A 16,371-nucleotide genomic window follows, 5' to 3' on the forward strand; every position below is an offset into this window, starting at 1 on the left:
GCGTTTAATTATACTCGTGCTTTGGAAATACTCAAGTTTTTGTCACTGTTCAGATTGATCCCTGGCATTTCAGTACATAGCAGGCTGTTAAGCTGTGGATGATAGAAAAGGAGCAAAGTTTTATATTTATATTTTAACTCTTTGCAACCTTGTGATGGATGTTACAGTTTAATTAGTAACTGTTGACAGGGGAGTGATAAAAGAGAGCAAATAAAGCCCTGACACATTGATGAAAAATGGTGGTCATTAATTATAATGTTTGAGCCCCTCAAGTAAAGGGTAGGATTTAGGGGCAGGGGACCACCTGGGGTGCCTGGCTTGTGGGGGGAGGGTGCAGGGTGCTGTTTTTGTTTTTAGTGACAAAAAAGAAAATAGAATGTTTGAAGTAAAATGTTTTGGTATTCCATATGTGGATTCATTTTTCATTAACCTGCATGAAAGAAAGGTTTGGACAAAAGACCTGGGTTTTTTTTGTATGGCCTTAGTAAGCTGCTGCCAGACAGCAAAACTCTTGAACAATTGCATGGACCTTCACCGGACGCTGACACATTGGGAATGTTCAAATGTTAGTGATAAAGACATTTATGTCCAATTGGACAACATCTGTCATATTTTGCCACATGGGAAGTACTCTCCATTTCAAGTTCTCCAATTAATTCACAATGCAGAGCTGAAGGACACTTTTCCTAATGTGTGGGTAGCTTTGAGGATTCTGTTTACACTCCTGGTCACAGTCACGAGTGGTAAACGCAGCTCATTAAAACATATCTTCGATTGACGATGGTTGCCGAGAGATTTACATTGCTTGCTATTTTATCATTTGAAAATGCCATTGACCAGTCTTTGGATCTATCGTGCATACAAATCATGCATAAAAGTCATGAAATGGGCTACAAATGAAATAAAAAATAAGGTATTAAAAAGTTTAACAAACTTTGGGGGGGCGGCACATGCCAAAGATGCTCCTCGCATGGGCGCCATTTGATCTAGGGCCGGCCCTACTCAAGTAGCTTATGGTTTGCATTTCTTTTTGCTGTAACTAAGAAAAACTGAGTTTAGTTTCAAATACCATACCAAAAAAACCCTCTTCTCCTGTGTCACATCTTTTGCCCATCAGCCTTCTCTGCATGTTCCATGCCAGAAGCTGAGGTAACAGCTGCATAAATGGATTCGGACCATCCTTAAAAATCTTTCTTGATGTCACCTAATAAAGAGCTCTTTCCAAAGAACGTAAATTAAACAACAGTTTGAGCTGAAAAATTCACAGGAGCTGCTGCTTGCAAAAATTCAATTTCCCATGAAAGTTGGGGAAGACTCAGAGAAGAGATATGCAGATATGATGGATTCCAACTTATGCTACTGAACAGATTGTATTATGAGTCTGTGTGGGGTTATATAGAGGAAAATAATGCAGCAGATTTCAAATAAACTGACTCACTGTCTGGCATTCCATTACTGTCCAGAAGAGTTGTGTGCAACCCATAAATGTAAGATTCCATTCTGTACAACTGCAGATAGCAATTGTGGGAATCGATTTGTACCTCCTGCACATTACTCTGCAAATTTACCACTACATGAGTTACATTGCAACAAGATTAATTTCTAGCTAAAAATAAGTAGATTCCCCCCTTCCCATTTAAATTAGGTTTGCGCTTGAAAATCCCAATGTGACTCATGTTTTTCGTCTGTCTGATACACAGCTCTGACCAGCTAAAGCAGTGGTCCTTAACCTTACCAAACTACAGTATCCCTTTCAGGAGGCTAGATTTTCTTCCGTACTCCAAGTTGCACCTCACTTAAAAACTACTGGTTTACAAAATCAAACATAAAACTACAAGTGTCACAGCACACTATTACTGAAAAAGTGCTTTCTTGTTTTTACCATATAATTATAAAATAAATGGTGACCGCTTCCGGCCCCCCTGCCCCCCGGTTGAAAAACACTGATATAGGATATAGGGCAGTATAAACAAGTCATTGTCTGTATGAAATTTTAGTTTGTGTTGACTTCACTAGTGCTTTTCATGTAGCCTGTTGTAAAACTAGGCAAATATCTAGAAGACATCTGTGTATCCCCAAGGATACATGTACCCCGGTTGAGAACTACTGAGTTAATGTATAGTATTGCTTCCTTAGGATATAGTTCACCATCCACTTCACTGCATATGGCATATCACCATTCTATCACATAGGTGCAGCAGATAATAAATATATGTATGAAATGCACTCTCAGGCGGCTCTTGTTCACTCTCGCTCAGAACATTTTTGTAGTGCTTCTGAAGGATTCTGGATTGACTGTGCTAGAGACTAAAGCCCATTTTTAATCCACAGAATGGGTTATTCCTGGTGGAATTCTGCAACAAAAGTAAAAATTCTGCGCACAATATTTTAAAATTCTGCGAAAGTTTGCATATTTTATTTGTCAAAATAACGCAATATAATCACACCAGTTTCAATTATTTTTGGTTATTTTTTTTCAAAATACCTGTCAGCAAGTATGTCTGTAACAATACAACAAAAAAGATTCAGGCAATGTTTTTTGACAAATAGATTCCTTACTAAGCATATTAATACAGAACTCCAAGTAATAATTCATTTAAACTACAACACAGAACCGTATTTCCCACACCCCTCAGAAGCAGTGCAAAGGCTTGGGGGAGTCAGGGGTAATGGAGGAGCTGAGGGAGAGGGAAGTAAATTGCTGGGAAGGAGCCTGGGTATGAACTGGGAGGGCTGTTGGGTGTGGGTGGGAAGAGTAAGGAACAGGTTTTTTGGGGGGGAGGCAGGGAGGGATTGTTAGGGAGCTTCCCCCATACAGACTCTGCCTCTCCCATTCAGTCAGGCACATCTGCCCCTGTCCCCATGTGTCTCTGTGCCCTCGCCCAGCCACTCCCCTGTCCCCAGGTGTCTCTGTGCCTCCACTCCCATTCAGCCCCTGCCTCAGTCTGTCCTCCCGCACTAGCCCTTATGAGTCCTTGTCTGACCCCTACCCCCTACACCCAACAGCCCGTCTCCTGACCTGGTCTGACAAGCACTGCAAAGGCAGCTCTCTCCCTCATTGCGGGGAGCTGCAACTTTGTTCTATTGCCACAGCACCCACTGGTGGGCAAGAGGTGGAACTGCAGCAACATTTTGGCAGAAGCTTTTTCTTCACAAAGAATTAGAAATCTGCGGGGCTTATTAAATATGCGCACACGCAGTAGCGCAGAATTCCCCAGAAGTAATTGGTGCACCACAGACAGCAGTAGTGCAAGAGTCCCATGCTGCCCTGCCAATGTGCTTCAACACTGACCTGGAGGGACCACCTCTAGGGTCAAGAAGTTAATTCATTCTCCATGGCTGATTCAGTCGTTGGCTCCTCTGCTATAACTATCAACAAAGGCACTAATTAATGCCAGTTTTGATTATATAAAACCTGGCAGTTAATTTCATAAAGGCCATCATACAATGATCTTTTTCAGCTCCTACCAACCTGGGGCGGATTTGAACTGGTGACTTGGCAATAAAAGGTTCTATCTCCCATTATCAATTTCCTATGCCATAAGAATGGCCATACTGGATCAGACCAAAGGTCCATCTAGCCCAGTATCCAGTCTTCTGACAGTGGCCAATGCCAGGTGCCCCAGAGGAATGAACAGAACAGGTAATCAAGTGATCCATCCTGTCGCCCATTCCCAGCTTCTGGTGAATGGGCGACAGGATGATATTCTATGATTCTATGAACAGAGGCTAGTTGACACCATCCCCGTCCATCCTGGCTAATAACCACTGATGGACCTATCCTCCATAAACTTATCTAGTTCTTTTTTGAACCCTGTTATAGTCTTGGTCTTCACAATATCCTCTGGCAAGGCGTTCCACAGGTACTATTCATTCCTATGATAATGCTTACATATGTATTGGCAACTGTCCATCACTTCTTTCTCAGAGGTGCAGATTCAGTGATTTAACCTTGAATTTACATTAAGCATGATAACAACTGGCTAACACAAGAATGGGGACATGATTGTGTACAGAACTTGGAATTCAGGATTTAGACAGACGTCCCAGCTTCAACAGGCCGCTTCACTTTCTCTCACTGATCCCTCAGCAGCCTTTTTCCTTGCCTCAGCCTGACCTTTCTGGAGGCTTTTGTGGTATGGTGCTTGGTGGACCTTGGCTAATGATGTGTTGTGATTTCCTGTGGCTTTTACACGAAAACATGCAGTACATTCAATATGACACATATCCTTGACCTTCAGGTTTTGAACATTTCCAAGCAGCACAGCATTCATGTTATCTGATGTTTCTTATTTAGGACTGAGTACATCCTTGCACAATAGTGAATACATTTAAATTTCCGACTTTAGACACAGCTATTTGCTTGATGGGATTCCCTCCTACTCTCGCTGGTAAAGAAGGTCTTTAAAGTAAATATCTGTAATGTACTCCAATTTCCTGGATTAGAGCTGAACAAATAATTCACAGAGATTAGCTTGTGACGACACCCTTCTAAATATGGACCAAAGTGACACTGTTTTTTTCAGTGTGTCTTTCCTCATTCCCAGCAATGATAGCCTTTGCAGTAATGGAGTGGCAAGCTGTTTGCATGCCAGAAAGAGAATATTAAAAATAATACATGATTAAACCCACCTATGGAGAAATTCAGAGATATTAAATTAAAAGCTCAATGATCAACATGAGGGAAGAGCAGCTACAAACTATTGTAACAACCCACTTGCTTTTGTGTTGGCACTCTTGTTTCCCAGCAGCCAGGACAGGAAGAAGAGGTAAAGTGCTCCATTCCATTCCAGCAGATAGAAGGATGGCAGTTATCAGACACCCACGATGTAGAGCCTTATATGAAAGTTGGAGGGACTAAGGAAGGACAGTAGTAGGCTTGTAAAAATCCCTGCTGCAGTCTTATCAGCCGGGTGGGACAGGAATGTTCCTCCTGCTGGGTGCACATGCACCCAGCTCTTTCATATGTACATCTGGCTCAGAGGTATCTGGGAAATGTTTCAGGCTCCAGGCATCATTAAGTTACAAAGCAAGGAGGTACTTGAAGAGAAAAGATGTAGAACAATGAATTAATACGATGTTACATAAAACAATAGGTCTGCATTCCTGACTCAGCTTAAGGGTGTTTTGCCCAGCTCAGTGCAGTATCAAGCCAAATATGGACTGCAAGACACTGAGGTGAAAATGTGAATATTCAGCTAGTGAAATTATTTTTGTGCCTGTATAAGCAAGCAAAATCAAGAACTAAATGAATCACCTTTGTTAATTTGGGAGGTGAACATATCTCTTTGCACTATTCGTTATATTTAAGGGTGCTGGGACTAATTGCTTATTTGCTGTGCAATTATTTTTTTTTGTGCGAGAGGGGTTTAATAGTATGTAAACAGCATTAAATATCTTTTTAATACCTCCAAGGAATACCACTTTCCTGAACTCTGTCTTTTAGAGACAGACTGATTCAGACTAGCAGCTGAATGGCAGAGATACTTAATTCACACAGGCACTTGTTTCTCAGTGCAGAACGGCATCAGTTCACTATTACTGACAGCAGATGGTAGCAGTCTTGCATGAATTAACTTTTTGCACTGAAGAGGTAAAACAAAGAGGTCTGAAAATATTTTCAGCCTCTGAATGTTACGTTAAAGAAAATGCTGGCTACCCCAATCTGCATGTTTTTAGCACTAGAACAAAGTGTCCTGCCACTGTCAGAGGGCCCTCAGTTATTATATGAATATTTAAAATGCTGTGGGGCAAATCCTGATCTCAATAAAGGCAATGGAAGAACATCCCCTGATTTCAGTAGGACCAGGATTTGTCCCTGATATAGGCTGGGGAATGGAGGAAATAGGAGTTTTTCCATTACACTGCAGGGAGACTAAGTCTATGAGCATTTTGCTGGTGAGTGTAGGCAAAGACGTAGATCTTTCAATAAAATACAGCCAAACCACTGCTGAAATCTGGCCCCAGAGCTGGTGTATCTAGCCGCATGGAGTAGGGGCCTCCCCAAGTAGTGTAAAACCAGTATTGTGGCTTCTGTACTGCCACTTTTCCCTGTTGCCGGTACAGAGTGCATTTAAGGGCCTACAGCCAGGATGCCTCCATCACGCCAATCCCCAGCTACAGTTTCAAGCCCTGCACAGAGACAAGCTTGGACTGGGAGAGTACAAAGATGAACTTTTTGCTCACTTTATATACATGCTCACATCCCCTGTTCTTCGCCCCACTGAGTTGCAGTACGAGGTTCTTGGCCCTAAAGATCTGGCTCAGTAGCATCTAAACTAAGTACAGGTATTGTGTAAAAAAACAGGGTACCTGTTCCTGTTTTGGGTGTTCCTATTTCGATATTTTACTTTTCTGGAATCACTTTCAGATTGCTCCTGTCTGTGACATACTAGATGCTTACGTCCCTTGCTGAGTGCGGAGATGAAGTAGGATTCTGTTTGTTTTGGTGCAGTGGTACCTTAACAGAGTTAAAGCAAATTAATTTCCCCAGTGTGAGAGTCAGATGTGCTAATCTGTTGATACAATTACAGATGAGGTCATTGTTAAAGTTTTGCATTAGAGTGCCAGTTTGAGTGAGTCGGGACGTGTATTGCTTGTGTGATGACTGTGAAAGCCTTATGAAACATTGGACTGTTATCAACAGTGTTGTAAGTGATATCAAGGTGGAATGGAACACACAGAACCTTCCCCTTCACTTCTTAATTCATGAGGCGGGATTTGATAGCAGCCTTCAACTACATGAACAGGAGTTCCAAAGAGGATGGAACAAAGCTGTTTCCAGTGGTGGCAGATGACAGAACAAGAAGCGATGGTCTCAAGTTGCAGTGGGGGAGGTCTAGGTTGGATATTTGGAAAAAAATATTTCACTAGCAGGGTGGTGAAGCATTGGAATGGGTTACCTAAGAAGGTGGTGGAATCTCCATCCTTAGAAGTTTTTAAGACCCAGCTTGACAAAGCCCTGGCTGGGATGATTTAGTTGGGGTTGGTCCTGCTTTGAGCAGGGGGTTGGACTAGACGACCTCCTGAGGTCTCTTCCAACCCTAATTTTGTATGATTCCATGCTTTTAATACTTGTGGTGGATGAGGTATGTCCTGCCACATAGTTAACTGTCACTAAACATGTTTTTGGTTTGTTAATAGGCTGTGTTTTTTGTGAAGAAAACTGCAGTTCTCTGTTTGTATGGACTGGAAAATAACCTCTGTTCATATGGACTAGAGCTCAGGGCTGTTACCAGTTGGAGGAAGTTAGCCCTGAGACCCCCCACTCCCAGTCTGATCCCCAGATAAAACCATCTTTGCCCTTCAACTTGGCAAGACCCAAGGATCAGGATCAGAGGGCTTGTCTACACATACAGCAGCGCAGCTGCGCTGTTGTAGCACTTTAGTAAAGATGCTACTATGCCAACAGGAAAGAGCCTCCTGTCGGGATAATCAGTCCACCCTCATGAGAGGCGGTAGCTATGTTGACAGAGAAGTGCTCCCGTCGACATAGCACTGTCTACACCGGGCATTAGGTTTGTATTACTAGGTTGCTCAGGGGTGTGGATTTTTCAGACCCCTGAGCGATGTAGTTATGTTAACATACGTTTGTAGTATAGAGCTGGCCTAAGATTGTCAAGGAGCTATTCAGTGGAGGCTCCTCTGCCGGGGTAGGCATTACATTGTGTCAGAACACACTTTTAAATGGCAACTTTGCCCACTTGCTTTCAGCTGTTAACTTTTTCGCTGCTGTTACAAGTAACCTGAGCTGCTTTTGAAAATCTTTGCATTATAATTAAAATGATAGCATAACCTACACGGTACACTTATTTCTATTTCAGAATTAGAAACTGTACACTTGAATATTGATTGCTTAAATGCCTTTAGTGTTATTAAAAACAGGAGTCAAATTACATTTTGTGTAACTTCACTGAAGTGAGCTGTTGAATTACGCTATGAAGGAATTGGCCCTTTTTTTTTTTTTTTGGTTCAAATAGCATGTTGTATCTTTTCCTAAAGCCATTTTGATAATAAAGCCAACTGATGGATTCTTTCAGGAGCACCCATTACTTGGTCAACCATTCTTTGTCCTTCATCCCTGCCGGACTAATGAATTCATGGCTCCTGTATTGGCTAATTCACGAAGAGAGAACAGGTGAGGAATACCAGTGCAGTTTGTGAGGCGATAATAAGATGTTTAATATATGTAAATCAATTGTCTACACTTGCAAGGTCAGAACAGTCAAGAAATTGTCATCCCCAATCTGTGTGTAGTAAAACTCTGTGTTTTCACTTAAATCCCGTAAGTTAAAATAGACTCAAAGTGTGTAAAGTGCATTAGTAACTTCATATTAAAGAAAGTTGTCTGGTATAAGGTGACTTTCAGGCACAAATCTGAACATCAGTAAAGATTTTTGTAATACATGCATGTTTTCTTTGTTTTTTAGGAATATAAACTACATTACATCATGGCTGAGTATTGTAGGCCCAGTTGTGGGGCTAAATCTACCTCTGAGTTATGCAAAACTAGTGTCTGAACAGAATACAAAAGCAGATTAAATCTAAAGGTAAGAGGGGAATGGCATTTTTTTAGTCTCATAAAATCAGATTCTAGTTTGTAAGCATTTCAGCTTTTACTTCTGACCTTTCAACTCAGGAGTGCCTAGGATTTTCCATCTGACAATTTACACACAGTCACTCCCTGTGTCATTGCCATTTTGCTTTGCACAGGAGAGCTGAGCTGAGGTCCCTCTGGCACTCTGCCAACACCCTTCTTAATAGCCAGGAAGGATCTCCATTGAAAGTCACAGTGTTGATGCTCTGTGTACTGGGACTGCTGTTTCAGCAATATCAGAGCTTCTTGGCTTAACTCCTCCAGTGCGCATTTAATGGTGTGATCTAATGTACTTGCCCTGCAGTGATTTTTATTTTGCCTCCTCCACTGCTTCTAATTCTTGTTCAATGTCTCCACTTCAGGGCCCCAAGTTGAAGCACAGGTATTTGAGAATTGCAAAGCGATTGCAGCCTTGTCTGCGACAGACCTGACACAAACTACCCAGTTCCCTGACAGTCAGCAGAGCTCAGTAAGGCTTGCCATTCGGGGCTCTTCCCCCCTGGCAGCAACATGCTTGATGACCGCGGAACACCTAAGAGCTGGCTGCAGTTAGTGACACCTCACATTCCACCCGGACACAAGCTCCATTCCATGTGACAACGCTGACTCTTTAGGATTCACTTGCTCATTTCCTACCTCAGATTCTCCCTCCTTTTTTCTCTGGGTTTGGTCTTTACTGAGATTGTATCAGAACACCTATAAAAGGCTGAGTTTTCTGGCATGGGATTGAAACAGTGGATTTAATTCTACTCTGAAAGGTATCAGACAGCACCACTGTGTATCTAGAGAAGTATGCTATCAGTCTGCAGACGTTCCACAGTGATGCAGTTATATATGTGAACGTGGGCTTGATTCCATTTTAGGGTTAGTATGTTACCTGGAGAGGATAGGGACACTTAATTGCCAAAACTCTGATCATCAGATACCTCAGGGTGTATTGGAGAATGTATTGTATACGTATTGCTTAATTGAATGAATGGGTCAGAACTGTAGATGAATAGTACTAATAGTCTATGTATTGGTTAAAATTATACAATTTTACAATTCAGGGTGCCTCAGTACAATCATGTGAGCATGCCACTTCTTCCTTCTTCACTACTTCTAAAGGGTTTTGTCTCCAAGGGAAGGTACTGTTGTAGTAAATTAGCATTTCTGGTTGAGCTAGTCATTATTCAGGAGTAAAGGCCTGATCCTGCAATCCTTACTTAAGCTAAACTCCCACTCATATCAGTAGAGTTTTGAGAAAGTAGAGATTGCATAATAGGGCGCCAAGATCAGCAAAAAAACAGGTTAGAAATAACTTTAGTGTGACAGTCAGTTTTGATTCCTTCTGAATCATGTTTTGTTCCAAGTGTTCTGCATTTATTTTGTACAGTTTCTCAGTAGATAAGAATTACAGATTTTGCCTTTACATGTTCAATGAAGATGACACTTACATGGGGAGTCAAATATTAGAATATGTTGGATCAAAACTGCAAATGTAAAATTTATGGGATTTAAAAATCTGTGGTCTCAGAAGTTTTATCATCATGTTTTTAATTTAGTTCCATCATGTGTGTGATGTAAAACATAATACAATCCTTAAAATGCTATTGACAAAGTAAAATTGTTTTGCCAGGCCATTTGGAATTTATAGTAAATGATACTAAAACACATTATTTATCCTATACTGGATTCTAATAATCTGTGATACCTTTGTTCCCTCCATGACTTGTAAAATGTAGTTCTTTGTTGACTTCTCATGACAGCAGTCAGATTGCCTTCTTTTCAAAACATTTGGTTATGTATGTTTTATTGTAAACAATATCTGTATCCTATTTCACACATTGAAAGAAGAATTATTTCTCTTTATACACGAGGAGAAACAAATTACAGGAAAATAATATGATTTTAAATCTGTGTTTAGAAGCCCAGATGCTCAGCCCTGCTTCATGCCCTTTGTGCTGCTTCAGTGAAGCAAAGGGGCTCAAACAACCAGCTGAAGATTCCCAGCTGGTCAGTCTAGCCAACTTTGCACCAACTGCTTCTTCCTCCATCCCAGCATAGGATGAGGCATGGCCAGAGCAAATTTTGCTTTGGCAATCCTGGGACACTGGAATGGCTGCTAGTCCCAATGCAAATTATAGAAGACTGCTCTCCTTGCCCTGAGGGTTGAATTATCTTCCACTGTCCTCGGAATCAGGCAGGGGAGGAACACAAAAAATACACAGTTCCATATACTTGCATGCACAAGTATGCACACATATGCACTAGGTGCACTGACTGCTGCATGGCCCTATTGGAGGATCTAGCTCATGGTTATCTTTCTGTAGCATCACAGATGTTACCCAGCATTGACCTATGGGTCAAATGTACAGAATAAACAAGTCCTTGCCCCCAAGAAATCCAATTTTTAAGATACAGGGCCAGTAAAATATGACACAGAATGCAGAGTAGGATTTAATGTATATAGCTGGAGTGCTTGTTTTAAAATATTCTTCCTAGGCTTAGTGTGGAGGATTCCTTGATAAAGAACCAACAGATACTCTTTTTCACTTTCAAGTCTTATTTATTGGACTAGTTTTTGGCCACCTGTCAGAAAATAGAAGTAACAAAATGGTTTGGAGTAAAATGTATTTGCATAGTTTCCTAGATATTTCTAGGAGACTAACACTTTCTGTTTTCCAGGCATAGCAGACTTGTTGATAATACCCCTTCCAGTCATGACTATTCTATACTATTGACCTGAGATAATCATTGTTCATAAGATTACAAGTTCCACAAAACACTGTCCTGGAGCGTTACTGTGAGTACGGTCTTTCTGTCCATGTGACAGCATTAGATAAATTAACCCATGGAATATAATTATAGACAAAGGAAGTTCAACTTGTATAATTTATTAATGCAGTTACTCATATGAGGCCACACCTCACCAGTCTCAAGTTATGCTAGCTAAGTATGAAGTTAGTCCAACAGAATGGACCCCCACCACCCTTCTGTTCAGTCAACGTTCCTTTACAGACCTGATTTTTTCTGTTTCATCCAAGCGTTACAAAGAAATGGGGTTGTCATGTGGACTGAGAAATCGACATTCAGTTTCTTTTATACGCAACAGTCCCCATTGTACAACATGGTTTTTCCTCTTTCATTTATCATTGTAAAGAAGACCCAGGATGATTTGGAAAAAGCATGGCACATTGTCTTTGATTTCAGATCTGTCCTTGAAGGGGTAAGCCCAGGCACATGTCACATGGGTAGCTGCACTGGTGACTTTTTTTTTCAGTACATTCTTCCCACTATACCTCCAGGAGCACCCTTTGCCAATAACACCCTATGCCTGCTTTGAAAGGCAAACTGTTTCCAGTTTCTGAAGCCCATTCATCTCCAGCTGATAAACCCCTTCTAAATCCCAGCGGAGTAATAATGAGCACCTTGGTGCTGCCCTCACAGTTGTTTAGATACTATGATAATAGATACAAAATGTTAAGATAAATAGGTGGGTTACAGCAACTGGGAGAGTTGGACACATAGATGAGTGATCTGGCAAAACGCATCATACATCTCTTAACTTTGTTTATTTAGCACTAATAAACAACTAAAAATTCAGATCATTAAGATGGTTAGTTCAAAAATCCTCTGTATTTTGGCTAAGATGTCATCAGTAATAAAAAACATTTCGTATAAGTAATCTAGTGACCTTCTAAAACATTTAACACGTTTGCTCACAAAAATCGTATCTAATTTCAAAATTAGATCAATCACCAGTGCTATATTTTATTTTATTTGGCAAGTCCAAAACACCTAAGTTTTTGGCAGCATAGGTTATTCTTTAAGTTTTGCAAAACTGCTACAGAAGCGTTTTCAATTATAAAGCAGTTTTAAATCTCCTTAAGTTTCTTGTCTGAAATCTGGAAAGAAATATTGAGAAGCCTACTACTGGAGACTCTTTTTTAAAGGAAGCCACCAATACTTGCCTTTGATTACAAGAATCAGAGAATGTAACCAGCCACATGTGCTCAATTGCAGTTTGCCTTTGGTTTCCTGTAGGAGGCAGGAACACTGTTCTATATATGTATGCTTCTTTTTTGCATTCAGGCATAATCTGCTCCAGTAGAAAGTTTGGTTTTGCTTTGGTTATGGAAGAAATATTCTTTGAGTCAAATTATGTTCTCATTTTCATCAGTAGTGACTGCACTGATTTCAGTTTACACTGGACAACATTAGAGCAAGTCAAGTAACCTAAATTAATCCCTGTTCTGACTCCGTTGATTTCATTGACATTTTTCCAGGAACGAATTTGGGGCAATAGTTCTTTCCCAGTTAGCACAGCTGTGATTCAAAGAGTTATTGTAGACTTTTACATTTCAATGTATATTACACAGAATTTCAGTCCCAACAAAAAATATTGAGTAACTTCTATTCCATTATAGCACAACCTGAAATGTGAAGTTCCTACTGGCTCCTATCATAGGATATCAGGGTTGTAAGGGACCTCAGGAGGTCATCTAATCCAACCCCTTGCTCCAAGCAGGGCCAATCCCAATTTTTGCCCCAAATCCCTAAATGGCCCCCTCAAGGATTGAACTCACAACCCTGGGTTTAGCAGGCCAATGCTCAAACCACTGAGCTATCCCTGCCCCCATTCTGTCATCTAAAAAGTCTAGCTTTTATGGTAATGTGTTATGTATCTTGTAAAAGACACAGTTTTTAAAAATGTTTTTGTGATTCACCCCCTTAGCAATAAGAAAGGGAAGTCATAACAAGTGCTTACCAGCTGGAAGAGAAAGATACAGCTAGAAGTTCCTACTGCCCACTTTAGGGCTGCAGCTGCTTGACTGCTAAATTTAAAAGACCAGCTTGAGAACAGCATTCTGGGAAAGTACTGCTGGGGAGTGTTAGTGGGAATAGGAAAGTGCTGTGCTTACCACTGTTAGGCCCTATTTTTCATTAGGCTGTTACCAAGTTTTGTTTTTTTAAACTCCAAGGAAACTTTCACTTAAGCATTCAAGGGACTGATAAAACTGTGACTTACTAGGGAGAATTTTTAACTGAAGGTTAGAGAGCCATTCACTTGTTTGATAAGAGGATGATGTTTATAGAAGATCTTACTGAACACGTTTCCCTATTCTCAAGCCTGTCAGAACACAACCTCCCTTTCTGCAGCACCAGTGGATTTTTAACTTGTGGTAACTTTGCTAGAGCAACATCCTGCGCTTAATTCACCCTGGAGGGTCATGTCTGGAGGAGAGCAGGCAGTTCGCTCCTCTGTGGTTGCTCTCCCTAAACCACACCAGCAGGCACTAGATAGGTACTAGATTTCAGTGCCTCATTTGCCCATGTCCCCTTTTCCTAGTCATTGCTGGCCAGCTTCAGGCTCATTGGCAGAGCAGAGTCTGTGCCAGTGGTGTAGCTAGGAGTGGAAATTTGGGTAGGTCCCAATTTATGGTGGATGGGCAATGACCAAAGTTCTGAGATCACAGCAAATCATTTATTTTGCATATTACTATACTAGATATATATTATTATTGCATATTATATTTATTTTAATTCTGGGGGGCCAAGATTGTAGGATGCAGAGAAGGAATTTGAGTGCATGGAGCCCAGGGACTGAGCTTGCCAGTGGAGACAGGCAATCCCCACAGCCTTTGGGTTGTCAGGGTTGGGGGTGCTGGTTAGCGCCTGTGCAGAGCCAGGCTCACTGACGGGCTGCAGGGCTCCTTGGTGTGCATGGGGTGGTACCGTCGGTGGCGAAGGCAGGCAGGCAGGCATGTGGATGCCCTGGCTGTGCTGGAAGAGTGCCCATTAACAGTTCTGCCCTTGGGCCCAGAATTGCTGTCGGCAGGCCTGGACTCGGCTGACACCAAAGTTGTTTGGAATCCGGAGAAGTTTGCAGCCCTGGGTGGAGGCAGGGATGGGGCCAGCTATGGTGTTCTGCAGATGGACCAAGAGCCAACTTCTCTTAGACAAGTCTCCCTGAACCTCAACCACATGGACATTGGCTTCTGCATTCACACTGGCTCAGATTTGGGTGGGCTTGGGTGCTAATTGGGTAGGCCGTGTGGTCCACCCATGCCCACCCCTTGTGAGACAATTTTCACCACCAGTGATCTGCATCACTGGGTTACACCGCTGGAAGCTGGCTGAATCAACCTCCCATCTCCTCAACTTCAACATGACACCTTTAGTGTACAGCACCTTGAAATGCAGAGGGAAAAGCTCATGTTGCTGGCTATGCTCCATATTTGATGCTTTCTCCACCTCCAGAGCCAACAAGAGCCCACACTGGCTGAGCATGTGTGGGAAAAGATTTGGCAAACTGTAGAAATGAGCTAATCCTTTTTCTCTTTGCACCTGATCCAAAATAAAATCCTGAACTGTTACTAGTAGATCATAGCCAAGCTTTACTTGGCCCGGATAAGACTGAGCCAGATGCTGGAGATACTGTTCTCCAAGCATCATAAGGTTTATTCTCTCACATCCTAAAGTTAGCTGTCACTTGCCTACTGTGGTCAACCATCTGCTTTAATATTTATATATGCCCTGCTTTATGAAGCAGGAACATTGACTAGTGTTGATGAAAGAATCACACAGCAAAGCGGAACTAGTTCTTTCTTCTCCAGGCTCCTCTCTGCTGTATTTCTATTGATTTCTGTTTTGGGGGATTTGGCTTTTATAGCGGGTGGTTGTAAGATTTATAAAGTATAAAGCCATTTGTATAGGAAGGTCAAATATCTGAGTTACTCTTTAATTTATTTGGGCTTTGACTTCCTTTCCGGAGCATCTTTTATTCCAAATAACACAAGTCAGAGCTCCTCCAAGCTGGTAGAATACACAAATGTGTTCTCTGGACAAATCCTGACGCCATTTGCTAACTCACCCGTTTGACGTGTCGGTTTAGTCTGTATAACCTAATAGCATGGGTTCATTAAACAAATTAAAATTCAACTTGAAACAAAGTACTAGCCTTGATGCTTCCTTGTGCCATTCTCCCATTTCCACGGCCGCCTTCCGTACCACCCGTGCCAAACCCTCACTGAAATCCTTCCTCCCAATTCACTCCTGCTGAATTGCCTGCAAGGAGTTAAAAAGATATCTGACGTAAGGAAAAAAAACAAAAAAAGCTAGATGTGCATATGCCTGAGTCTCCACCTGATTTTATTGTTGGCACCCGTGTTCTTCCTCTCTGTGCCCCCCCCGCCTCCTTTTTTTTTTTCTTTGTTTGTGTATGGCCTTTTACATGTTGAATTGAGATGGTGAGTTCTTCAGGACAGGGAGAATGTCTGTTTCTCTGTAGCACCAGATGCTTTCAGGTCCCCAAAGGCTGTAAGGGGAATGGAATACTTAGCCCTTCAAAACTTTGATCCTATTAAAAGTTAGATTCAACACTCTGAACAGCTTTCTAGTTTTCAGCCTCCCCTCCCTTTTTTAAAAACTTTCTCCCTCATCATACCAATAGCAGCCCCTAGTGGCAGAAGTAGCTCATGACAACTCTGCATTAGGAAACTGCATTTAACCAGCCTGAACACTTAGCAGCTTGAACACTTCTACCACTTCACTTTAATACTTCCCTTTGACATCTTTCTTGCTTGATGATGTTGAAATAGTTTTCCTCAATATTTCTGGAAGCTGCTCTAATTCCTAGTGGCTCTTTCTGAACCAGAGTAGTGAGTTTAAAAAACCCAACTGATATTCCATGAATGAATAGTAGGGACTGAGCTTCAGGTTCCTGATGAGCTAACTACAGCCTCACACTAGCCCGAATCCCACCACCAGCAATTGTTTACAATAGTGTTTGT

At 41.6% G+C, this 16,371-nt stretch overlaps 1 protein-coding gene across 7 annotated transcripts in view; it reads left to right on the forward strand.

Annotated features, from left to right (window-relative positions):
• Positions 1 to 15,531, forward strand: part of ATG10 (autophagy related 10) — a 156,323-nt gene extending 140,792 nt beyond the window's left edge. For all 7 annotated transcript variants that reach the window (XM_048850081.2, XM_048850082.2, XM_048850083.2 and 4 more), the window contains 3 exons: positions 8,040 to 8,137; positions 8,430 to 8,549; positions 8,959 to 15,531. In XM_048850081.2, the coding sequence (XP_048706038.1) occupies positions 8,040 to 8,137; positions 8,430 to 8,541 (210 nt within the window). In that variant the 3' untranslated portion in view covers positions 8,542 to 8,549; positions 8,959 to 15,531. The remainder of the gene's footprint in view (positions 1 to 8,039; positions 8,138 to 8,429; positions 8,550 to 8,958) is intronic.
• The last annotated feature ends 840 nt before the right edge of the window (positions 15,532 to 16,371 follow it).

Source organism: Caretta caretta, chromosome 5, assembly GCF_965140235.1.
Source record: "Caretta caretta isolate rCarCar2 chromosome 5, rCarCar1.hap1, whole genome shotgun sequence".
Classification (NCBI taxonomy): domain Eukaryota; kingdom Metazoa; phylum Chordata; order Testudines; family Cheloniidae; genus Caretta; species Caretta caretta.